The 11,932-nt window shown below is 51.3% G+C and overlaps 1 protein-coding gene across 1 annotated transcript in view; it reads left to right on the top strand.

Annotated features, from left to right (window-relative positions):
* Positions 1 to 11,932, top strand: part of DOCK5 (dedicator of cytokinesis 5) — a 177,977-nt gene that overhangs the window by 120,591 nt on the left and 45,454 nt on the right. The window contains 15 exon segments of the mRNA XM_075601583.1: positions 2,005 to 2,077; positions 2,217 to 2,359; positions 2,529 to 2,654; positions 2,771 to 2,895; positions 3,174 to 3,272; positions 3,588 to 3,660; positions 4,337 to 4,440; positions 4,789 to 4,960; positions 5,653 to 5,750; positions 6,002 to 6,091; positions 6,494 to 6,594; positions 6,725 to 6,859; positions 7,063 to 7,174; positions 7,331 to 7,401; positions 7,542 to 7,648. Coding sequence (XP_075457698.1) covers positions 2,005 to 2,077; positions 2,217 to 2,359; positions 2,529 to 2,654; positions 2,771 to 2,895; positions 3,174 to 3,272; positions 3,588 to 3,660; positions 4,337 to 4,440; positions 4,789 to 4,960; positions 5,653 to 5,750; positions 6,002 to 6,091; positions 6,494 to 6,594; positions 6,725 to 6,859; positions 7,063 to 7,174; positions 7,331 to 7,401; positions 7,542 to 7,648 — 1,629 coding nt within the window.

Genomic DNA, 11,932 nt, shown 5'->3' with positions numbered 1-11,932 from the left:
AATCAAACTGAGTCTCTCATACTCAGTTTGTGCCCCGACTCACTGCTATCCGAATGTTGGGAGACTGTTAGTGAATTGTCCTGCTCCGAGTACCGGCGTCTGGTCTCCCCGACCGCCGTGCACTTCCGCGTCACGTGTCTATTCCCAGTCTCGCGAGATCTCGCTCCAGTCTCTTACTCTGGAGCTAATCTGCTTCCAGGGATTCTCTGATCAAGTCTCTCACAACCTCTCGCCTCAATCTGTGTTATCGCTGAACAGAAAGTCACCCAACGTTTCACCAAATGCGGCTTCTTCAGGGGTTCCGCATTTGGTGAAACGTTGGGTGACGTTTACTCTTGTAGAGAAAAACCCTCCCACCTTAACACAATACATATATTATACGGCGTAAATGACGACGCTGCGCTGTTGTCCCTTATATAGTCTTAGTGTCCAATGTAGCAACCAAATATTCCATTGTTAGTGCTGCCATGGCATTGGAGCTCTTATCTTAATATGGTGGGTTCTGGTCTTTTAGGCGTGGTATATTTTCATGTATACATTCACAACGGATACCCAGGTTTTCAGGAACAAGTCTCCGGGCTGTCTATTATTCATCACGTATTAACATCTCTGGTTCTGGTATCTGGTTCTCTCTTGCCCTGGGCTCATCCCCCTCTTTCTCTGTGTGTAGAGAATGTGTTGGGCTGTCTGTCTCTCACTTTCTCTATCCTTGGCTATCAGTCTTATACAAGCCTCCTTTTACTTCTGTGAGTGTCTCTCTGTAGCCCTCTCACTTGGGCTGTCTCTCTGTTTCAGAATGGCAGTTGGACTCCCTCTGTGTCTTTCAAACTGACAGTTTGTTTCAACATTCTATATGGTTTTCTTCTTAGCCAATCCCATATCTCCTGTCGTGTTGGCAGGCAGATCTGTGACTGTCTCTTATTCAATATTCCACCATGTGATAGGAGGAGCAGATTAATTATGTATTGTTCACAGTATACTAAGGCCTGGGACCCGCTGCGCTCGTTGGCGCGGGCGGCAATGTAGCGAGTTCCCCACCAGCAGGGGAATCCTCGCGAGCCGGTCCCGGTCCCCACTGGCTGCACAGCTGACTACACGCTGTGGCGCGTCAGCCGCTAGGAGACACCACAGAATGGTGTTCCCTAGCGTTGACGCGTCACGTGGTGTGGCTGTGAGCCAATGGGGAGGGGAGGCTTCGGGAGGAGGAGAGGCTTCGGGGAGCGGGGAGGAGTGTGGAGTGAAAGCAGCGTGAGTGCCTCTCTGTGTGTGTGTCTGAGTGCGTGCGTGCCTGCCTGTGTGTGTGTATGTGTGTGCCTGTCTGTGTGCGTGCCTGTCTCTGTCTGTGTGTGTGTGTATGAGTGCGTGCGTGCCTGTCTCTGTCTGTGTGTGTGTGTGTATGAGTGCGTGAGTGCCTGCCTGCCTGTGTGTGTGTGTGTATGTATGTATGTATGAGTGCCTGCGTGTGTGTGTTTTTTTTACTTACCTGCAGCCCGTGGCAGCCCGTGGAGGGAGGGGGGGGAAGAGTAGCGGGTCCCTCCGCTCAAGCCACGCCCCCCCCTCCCTGTCAATCCTCCCACTCCCGCCCACCTCCCGCTCCGGCCCCTCACGTCATGGCCGCGCCCCCTCACGTCATGGCTGCGCCCCCCCCCCGACCCGTTTGGCCACGCCCCCCCCGCTCCGAGAAAAGTAGCCTGTAGACCGCAGATCGCGGTATAGCGAGTTGCACGCGCCGCCGGCAAGCAAGCCAGCCGTGCGGACGCGTGCAACGGGACCTTAGCCTTAGATGTGAGCCGGTGCTACAGTACATGTATCTGTATGTAGTGATGCAAAACTCTGGGTAAATAATGATACTTTTCTCATAGTAATACATTTCTACTTCGTAGCTTTGGCAGTGATACAATACTATAGGTATATAATCATAATTTGTATCTCTGCAGTGATATATTACTATGGGTATATAATGATACTTGGTATCTTACCGTTTATGCTGTGCATCTCTTGCAGTGATGGATATTTCAGACGTGATACATGGAAAGGTGGATGATGAGGAGAAGCAGCATTTCATCCCATTTCACCAGTGAGTATGACCTGCAGTGTGTTGCACACAGAGGTCACGTGCTTTCCATTTCAGAGGCCAGACACTATTACAGCCTCTTCTCTATGGGGAATGTGTGCCTCTGTACAAGGCAGTAATCTCTCTATCTCCTCCCCCTCAGGATCGCCATGGAAACCTACATTCGGCAGCGGCAGCTCATCATATCCCCGCTCATCACCTCCCGCGTGATCGGAGAGAATGAGCCACTGACCGCCGTGTTCAACAAGGTGATCGCGGCTAAGGAAGTGAATCACAAGGGGCAGGGTACGGAGAGGACACTGCAGGGCGACACAGACAGAGGGGACCTGTGACTCATGATGTCTGTCCCTTCGACAGCAGGGTGCCACAGTGACATAGACACAGGTGACTTTCCCCACTGATACATGCTCGGTCCCCTGTGCTTTGACCGTCACCCTACATATTGTCTCCTCAGGACTCTGGATTTCGCTGAAGCTGCTCCCTGGGGACCTGGCTCAGGTGCAGAAGGAATATTCTCATCTTGTGGACAGATATACAGCTGTGGTCCGGAAAATGGGCTTCCCGGAGATCATCCTGCCTGGTATGTGAGGCTCTAACTGTTTTAAACTCCCCCCCTCCCCCCCACTATAACCATACCCCTGCAGTGTCAGGTCCTGGCAGGTGCAGTGACAGACTCCCCCATCCCGATCCTTGCAGGGAACGTTCGAAACGACATTTATGTCACCCTGATGCAGGGAGAGTTTGATAAGGGAAAGAAGAAAACCCACAAAAACGTTGAGGTGACACTGTCCGTGCACGACCTGGAGGGCAATCTGGTGGAGGTAAGTTACCTCCGTCTCCCCCTGCTCCCCTAATACCACATTACAACTGTACAGACTGAGACTGCCTCTTTAGATTCCAATGCAGGGAGTAGGAGGACACAGGTTTAAGCTCTCTCTGCATCACTTCATGAGATGTAGAAGAGTGGGAATGAAGTGGTTTGGGATTGCGATGCACTGACATTCCTTGTGCAAAATTAGAACCAGATCTTGCCGGAAGGGTAATTATAAAGCAGCTGTTAAGTCTTCTCTTTTTGTTTTGCTCCTCTCTCCGCCTCTAGAAAGCAGTTCACCCTGGAGCCGGTCATGAGGGGCTGTCAGAATACAAATCAGTCGTATACTACCAGGTCAAGCAGCCGTGTTGGTACGAAACAGTCAAGGTGAGTGAGGGCCGACCCCTGTCCTCCTGTTCCTTTTACCCCATGTACAAGATACATTCAGATTCAGTAAATTAGACTTCCAGAGTATCCCATTGTCACTACGATCGGATTAAACCTGCCAAATGGACCAGACTGAATTCTTAATTTCTTTCCCCAAAAAGAGTATAAAAATGTAATTTATTACATAATTGGATCATTGATTGTGCTGGCAAATTATCTGATATTTTAAAATAAATTCTATATTAATGAATGCATATATATAATGTTTACATGATGTATCACACCAATCACACTTGTGCCCCGCCTCCTGCGCAGGTTTTAATCCCAATCGAGGATGTCAGCAACTGCCACCTGCGCTTCACCTTCCGGCATCGATCCTCGCAGGAATGTGAGCATCTTATTATTATACCTTAATTTAGTCAGTAGAGAATAATCAGCAGGATAGGATGGGAGAGGGGAGCACTCCATCTGTCTTATATCCCCAGCCTCTCGTCACTGTGGGGTAGGGGCAGCGCTCCTTTGTCTGTATATACTAAGGCTGCGGCCAGGCAGGGAGCGAGTGCGCTGGCGATCGTGCGTGGTGACGTCACATGCTCCGCTTGGCCGTGCTTTTCCTGGCCAGCTCACGGGAGGGCGTGGCATAGATCTGGTTCACGCTCATTGGGCGAACCACTCACGTGATGTGCCAGCGAGTGGCACAATTAAATTTGCTTGCTTCGGAAATCAGCTAAGCGCCGTGCATGCCCAGCATCACCCTGGACGAGGCCCAAGTCTATCTCGTTTCAGTGTTGGGGGTGGTGCTCCTTGCTCTCTTTATATATCCCCCGTCTTTTCGTCTCAGTACGTGCGGGGAGCACACCTTGCTTTGTCTATATATCCCCAGTCTCTCATCTCAGTGGGGGGCTATCTTTGCTCTGTCTATATATACTTCGCCCCTCTTAGTGGGGTGGAGAGTGATGCATGGTCTGTCTATGTATCCCCAGTCTCCCTCGTCTCAGTGGTGTAAGAGGAGGGGAAGGCAATCCTTGCTCTGCTTCATACTGTGTAACCTTCTGTTCTCACAGCACGGGATAAGTCAGAGAAGGTGTTCGGAGTGGCCTTCGTGAGGCTGATGAACTCAGATGGGACGACCCTGCGGGATGGGAGACATGACCTGATCATTTATAAGGTGATGATGACAACTATTTATAGCGTTTTTTTATGTCTGCTTTGGTTTTGTAGGTTTTTTGGGACCATTAAATGGCTACTGTGTTTTCTGGAGAGCACATGAAAAGTGGGGGAAAGTAAGGGGCAAACAGGCAGCAATAATAGAGACTTATTAGTTGGCCCAATTAATTATGGTGCATCCAGTTCTTTTCTCAAGGGTATCAGACACTCTCCCTCCTGATGTCTGGTTCCTTCCTGTGTCAGACTCTTGGTCCATTTTGAATCCTGTGAGAATTGGGAGGTTCCCAATAGTACCGGGTCTATTTGAGGCACGTCGTCCCTGACTGGGGGTAGTGTCTTTGCCTTTCAGGGGGACAGTAAAAAAGTGGACGATGCTAGGCTGTACCTGACCCTGTCAGGCACCAAGGAGGAGGAGGAGGGACGGTCCCCAAGGGGTCTTCATCATTCAACCAGCATCACCCCCACGAAGGACAACTTCCACATCAGCACTCTCATCTGCTCCACCAAACTCACCCAGAATGGTGAAAGGGGGAGGGAGGGGGCAGTGATATGTTACACGTGTGATGGGAGGGGGGGGCGGGCATGCCCCATATGGGAAGGTGTGGTGGAGTGGGATGGTGGCATGTTGCACAGGAGGGGCTGGTCTGGCATGTTGCATGCATTAGGGAGGATGGGGCTGGCGTGATGCACATATGAGAGGCCTGAGAGAAAAAAAAATATTTTAGAGGGGAATCCACTGAAAGTCTATGAGAATTCTGGGCTGTGTTGTAGCTGCAGACCCAACGCAGTGTAGACCAAGCAGACCAAGGCAATGTTGGTAGTGCTGCCTTGCACATCCCTAAATGGTCTGTCTAAGCCTTGCTCACATTAGCGGCTTACAGCCCTCTCTAAATCTAGTCAGCCCAGCAGTGTTTTCCTATTCATTGAGCCCCAGTGTTCTTGTAAGGCGTTTATCAGACAGAGACTCATTAGCTCTTGCTTCAGTGCACCTATGCTAGTAACATAGCATCACACTCATTAACCCCCTCACTGCCACGGGGACACTCTTTAGCAAGTGTCTACGCTTTTAGTGAAGTGGACACTATAGCCAAAAGGGGATGGGGATACTTTTTAGTAAGGAATGTAGCAGAAAGGTACTCTTTAGTGGGGAGTAATTTTTAGCGTGGCGTTACTCCTTCTGACCTTTTCCCTCTTCTCCCCTGACTCCCCCCAGTGGATTTGCTCGGCCTGTTAAACTGGCGCTCAAACTCTAGATCCGTTGTTCACACACTGCGTAAACTGATGGAGGTGGAAGGGGGGGAGATCATGAAGGTGAGTAACAGAGCGGGGACTGACAGGATGGACAATACAGAGTAACAAGGGGAGCAGGGGAAATTTCAGGGGGGCACTCTGCAATTGTGGGAGGTGGTATGAGGTTGCAGAATAAGAAGGGGCTTTTTCTGTCATCTTTTTGTCTCTGCCACCACTGTCGTCTCCGCTCTCTGTCTCTCCTCTCCCCCTAACACTTCCCCCTTCTTTTTTTTTTTCCCCTTGACATTTCCCTCCTGAATCTTCCCCCTCAGTTCCTGCAGGACACACTTGACGCCCTATTTAACATAATGATAGAGACATCGGACACAGAGACCTGTGATGTGCTTGTGTTTGATGCACTGGTGAGATCACTGGGGGGGGAGGGGGAAGAGATGTGTGTTTCTACTGGTACTTCACTCACTCCTTGCCTCTCCCCCTCATTCCTCCACTTTCATTTCTCACTCTTCCCTCCACCCCTCCCTCTGTCACTGGTCCCCTTCCTCCCCCCTCATTCTTCTTCCCCCTCATTCCTGCTCATCCTGACCCTATATCCTCGCCCTCCCTTACTCCTACCCTCTTTCTCATAACCCCCCACTCCTCCCCCGCTCACTCCTTTCATTCCTTCCCTGTCTCTGCAGTCCTCACTTCCCTCCACCTCCCCCCTTCACTCCTCCTCTCCCCTTCACTCCTCCTCTCCCCACTCCTCCTACCCCCCCATTCACTCTCCCTCCCCCTCACTCTGTTCTTTCTGTTCCCGCTCACAGGTTTTCATCATTTCTTTGATCGCAGACATTAAGTTCCAACACTTTAACCCCGTCCTGGAGACTTACATCACCAAGCACTTCAGCAACACGCTGGCCTATGAGTGAGTTAGAGGTGATCCAGTCAGTTACAGTGTGTCGTGATTGAGGGATGCATCCTGTGCCCCTCTTCTCTTTGCCCTATCCTCCGCTCCTCATTGTCCTGTCCCCCTTTCTTTATCGTCCTGTACCCAGGAAGCTGGCCACGGTTCTGACATTGTATGTGAGGAGCGCGGATGATTCCAGCCGCAGCGAGATGCTCTTCTCCTCCCTCAAAGCTATAAAGTATCTATTTAGGTTCATCGTCCAGTCACGGGTCCTGTACCTCAGGTAAGGGCAAAGCTGTGACAGATGCAGGGGATGGAGCCAATAGTGCTCTTTTCCCCTCTTCCCATGTCAAATCTAATGTACATACCACACAGAACAACTTACTGTATATCTATAGTAGGCAGATCACTGTGCATTTGTGTGCAGAGCAGTAAAGTTTCTGCCCCCTTAGTGGTAAGTCCTCACCTTCCTCCTGTGATTTCCAGGTTTTATGGTCAGGGTGAGGGCAGAGACCCATTTAACGACTCTGTGCGCCAGCTTTTCTTGTCTTTCAACGAGCTAATGGACCAACCACTGGAGGAGGCAGTGAAGATTAAGGTGAGGCCCCAGTAATAAAATTAAGGATATTTTTTATTACAACAACACCTGTAACTATATCAAACTGTCTCCAGAGTCGTGCTGGAAGTGAATGATAACAAGGGAGGAGGGAAGGGAGGGGTGTAGAAGATAAAGCCTTGTGCTGTTCTCTTGCAGGGGGCTGCTCTGAAGTACCTGCCTGGTATAATAAACGACTTAGTGCTGGTCTTTGATCCGGTAGAACTCAGGTAAACTGTATGCAAACACAGCAGTGATCAGATCCTGCATATATCATATCCATCATATCACTCTCCCCATGAACAAGACCCTGTACAAAACATCCCCGCACACACCGTGATCAGAACCTGACATTCTCCCTGTCTTGCAGCCTCCTGTTTAGTACGTTTATCCAGAGTATCCCAGATAACCAACTGGTCCATCAGAAGCTGACCTGTATGAGCAAGGTGGTGGAAAGTGATATTTTCCTGCAGCCGGGTCAGTATGAGGGTGAAGTGACACCTGGATCATCGTCAACAGCCTTTTTAATTATAATCTGTGGTCATTATGGGATGTTGTAGGGGGTACAGATGCAGAATGTGACATCTCGCCGCTGACATTTAACAGCTGACCTTCAGGGCTCTGCGGGTTTTCCCCACGTAACGCATCCCACATCTGCAAGTTATCAAATATACTACTCCAACTGTGTTACAATTGATACAGCTCTTGATGGTATGCGTTGTGTTGGTTCTAGGATATTTGATAACTTGCAGATGTGGGATGCGTTACGTGGGGAAAACCCGCAGAGCCCTGAAGGTCAGGGTATTAGAACATTTGGGATCTATAAGAAACGAACTTGATACCCCCGTGGCGCGCCACATTCATCAATTCCACAACGGTGATGTGAGTTACATTAAGGTCTGTGGAATTTAATTTATTCCGAGGGGTCCAAGGAAAGGGAATTGGGACAGGCACCTCATGCAAAGGGAATGCCAGTGGATATTTAACTTGCAGACACTTCAACCCAATGGATTAAATGAGGGGTTTATTTACACCTCATTTCTATAAATGGAGAATGTGATGTAGTACTTATTCCATCTATAGGTACACTACATACCACCCGTATGATATCAGAGACCCCTATCTGCTCCATCTTCTTGTACTATAGATGGTCATATGGATAAGAGACTCTGTAGGTTATAGATGGCTACCCTGAGGTCTCGTTATGTAAGGCGAAGTATTTATACACACTGTAGCCAAGGATGACCTTGTATTCTGACCTTAAATCGTCTTTACATCTTATAGCGGGGATCCAGGTATATAGTGGAGTTTTAAACTCCTTTGATACCGTTTTGACTTTTAGAGGCGGTTTCTTTAACATTCATACACTCCTACAAACACCCATATATATCTATATTGCAATGGTATATACACAGGGATAGTACCAATACTGTGTTTATTCATTGGTTATGTGAGATCTACAATTTAGAGTATTATGCTGTCTGTAGTGAGTAAAAATGAGAGTGATATATATATCATACTAGCTGAGAGACCCGGCGTTGCCCGGGATGTAATGTTCCCGCTCCTCTCTGTCTCCTCTCTCCTCCCCCCTCTCTCTGTTTGTCCCCCATTCACATCAATCCAGTCCTCCCCCTCCCTCCTTTACAGCTCTGTTTGTCCCCCTTTACAGCTTCATGCAGTGTGAGTGCGTCAGTCATTGTGTGTGCGTCAGTCAGTCAGTGTGTGTGTGTGTGTGTGTGCGCGCGCGCGTCAGTGAGTCTGACGCAGAAACACAAACACACACACACAGAGTGAGTGACGCACACACACACACACACACAGTCAGTGTGTGCGTGCGTGTGTGCCTCAGTCAGTGTGTGTGTGTGCGTGTGCGCGTCAGTCAGTGTGTCAGTATGTGTGTGTCAGTGTGTGTGTGTGTGTGCGCCAGTCAGTGTGTGTGTGTGCGTGCGTCAGTCAGTGTGTGTGTGTCAGTCAGTGAGTGTGTGTGTGTGCGTGCGTCAGTCAGGGTGTGTGTGCGTGCGTCAGTCAGGGTGTGTGTGCGTCCATCAGTCAGGGTGTGTGTGCGTGCGTCAGTCAGGGTGTGTGTGCGTGCGTCAGTCAGGGTGTGTGTGCGTCAGTCAGGGTGTGTGTGCGTGCGTCAGTCAGGGTGTGAGTGCGTGCGTCAGTCAGGGTGTGTGTGCGTGCGTCAGTCAGGGGGTGTGTGCGTGCGTTAGTCAGGGGTGTGTGCGTGCGTCAGTCAGGGGTGTGTGCGTGCGTCAGTCAGGGGGTGTGTGCGTGCGTCAGTCATGGGGTGTGTGCGCGCGTCAGTCAGGGTGTGTGCGCGCGTCAGTCAGGGTGTGTGTGCGTGCGTCAGTCAGGGTGTGTGCGTGCGTCAGTCAGGGTGTGTGTGCGTGCGTCAGTCAGGGTGTGTGTGCGTGCGCGTGGCAGCCAGCCGGTGTGTGTGTGTGTGCACGTCAGTCACTCTGTGTGTGTGTGCGTCAGTAAGTGGGTTGTGTGTGTGCGTGGCAGTCAGTCAGTGCTGGTGTGTGCGCCAGTGAGTGTGTGTGCGTGCGTCAGTCAGGGTGTGTGTGCGTGCGCCATTCAGTGTGTGTCAGCCAGTCAGTGTGTGTGTGTACCTCCTTGCGCCAGCCAGTGCTCCCGGCCGCGGGGGGGGGGGGTTGTGTGTGTGTGTGTGGGGGGGTTGTGTGTGGGGGGGGTTGTGTGTGTGGGGGGGGTTGTGTGTGTGGGGGGGTTGTGTGTGTGTGGGGGGCGGTTGTGTGTGGGGGGGTTGTGTGGGGGGGGGGTTGTGTGTGTGGGGGGGGTTGTGTGTGTGGGGTTGTGTGGAGGGGTTGTGGGGGGGGATTAGGTTACCTCCTTGCGCCACCCGGTGCTCCCAGCTCGGCCGCGGTGGGGTGTGAGGGGGGGGTTACCTCCTTGCGCCAGCCGGTGCTCCCGGCCGCGGGGGGGGGGGGTTGTGTGTGGTGGGGGGGAGGTTACCTCCTTGCGCCCCCGGTGCTCCCGGCTCGGCCGCGGGGGGGGGGGTTGTGTGTGGTGGGGGGGGGGAGGTTACCTCCTTGCGCACCCGGTGCTCCCGGCTCAGCCGCGGTGGGGTGTGAGGTGGGAGGTTACCTCCTTGCACCCCCCGTGCTCCCGGCTCGGCCACGGGGGGGGGGGGGGTTGTGTGTGGTGGGGGGGGGAGGTTACCTCCTTGCGCCCCTGGTGCTCCCGGCACGGCCGCGGGGGGGTTAACTGCTTGCTGGCGCTCCCGGCGGTAAGACGGGGCCGCGATGAGAAGAGCTGAGTGGGCAGGCGGCGGCGTGTGAGGCGGCGGGAGTTTTGCTGGTGGCGGGAGTTTTACTGGCGGCGTGTGAAAGGTGAGGTGGAGGAGGCTTGGCGCCGGGGAGGCTGAGGTTTGCGGTAAGGGGGGGCGGGGGGTTTGCGGTGTGGGGGGCGGGGGGTTTACGGTGAGGGGGGGCGGGGGGTTTGCGGTGAGGAGGGGCGGGGGGTTTGCGGTGAGGGGGGCACACACACACGACGGGAGTGAGAGGTGGTGGAGAGTGGGACTGGCGCAGATCCGAGGAGAGTGAGTGAGTGTGTGTGTGTGAGTGTGTGAGTGTGTGTCTCTCCTTTGGCCCGTCACTCCGCCTCAGGCCAATGAGAGGTGTGCAGGGGCGGGCGGGCCAAGGGAGCAATCTCATTGGCCTGGCCCAAGGTCCAATGGGATTGCTGCTAGGGACACAGGGAGGGACACAGGGAGACACATACAGACATAGAAACATATGACTGTTTGAGAAATATATAGTAGATATACCCTTAAACTCCTGACTTGTATTATATATTGATGGGGTGATTTGATTGCCATGTAAAAAAAGAGACTCACACACCATTACTTTCATCTAAGTGGTATAAACTTCTGTTGTTTTTCTTATCAACATTGATTAAGATGGATCCTTAATCCTATATACATATAAGGAAGGGATAGACATAATTAGTACCACACTGACACAGACTGGACAGGCTCTGACACAATGTACCTCACAAGCGAGTTGTACTGTTCATTCTGTGTATACACTTATGTGATTGGCCGAATAAAAGGAGACACCCCCAGCCAAGACGCATAAGATCCCTCTGGAGTGGCTGGATACCACTCCACTTACCTTGAGAAAGCGCCTGGTAGGTATGAAACGTGCGTCGGTTCTTAATGACGTCACAGTGATGACGTCATCAGGGAGCGCATGAGCGGAGCCGAGTAGGAGGAAGTGTATACCGTGTAGCAGTGCCTGAGCATGCACCCGTGCCAATATCAGGTCGTATCCTTCTGAGCTTATGCCCCACGGCATTCAATGCACATATCCTTATTTATAAAGGTGTTTTTTTTGCTTGTTTGGTACATCGTGAAGGATAGTCTGGGACATAGTTCCGTGGTCACCACGTTTATGCCTACTCTATATACTGTGCATATTATGGTGGTAGCCACATATCTGATATAAGGATTGTGTTTACTTTCACATCTTTGGCGTTGGTACTATTTGCCTTATATCTATAGCACTCTACTGAGAGGTTAGGTACCAGGTATACATATTGATATATATATATATGACCGGTTTATTTCACTCATACCGTGTCGCCTCCCAATGTCTATCCACTGCCAATAGACTAGCACATATGTGGTGAGGTTTAGACTTTTTACTCAACTTATGCGGTAATCCCTGTGTTTTTTATCCATGTATATTATGTTTCATTTGCATAGATGTTTAATAAAGTCGTTTTAATATATTAGTG

Source organism: Ascaphus truei, chromosome 5 (genome assembly GCF_040206685.1).
Source record: "Ascaphus truei isolate aAscTru1 chromosome 5, aAscTru1.hap1, whole genome shotgun sequence".
NCBI lineage: Eukaryota > Metazoa > Chordata > Amphibia > Anura > Ascaphidae > Ascaphus > Ascaphus truei.
Note: the sequence above shows the minus strand (reverse complement) of the source record. Positions and strands in the feature narration are given on the sequence as shown.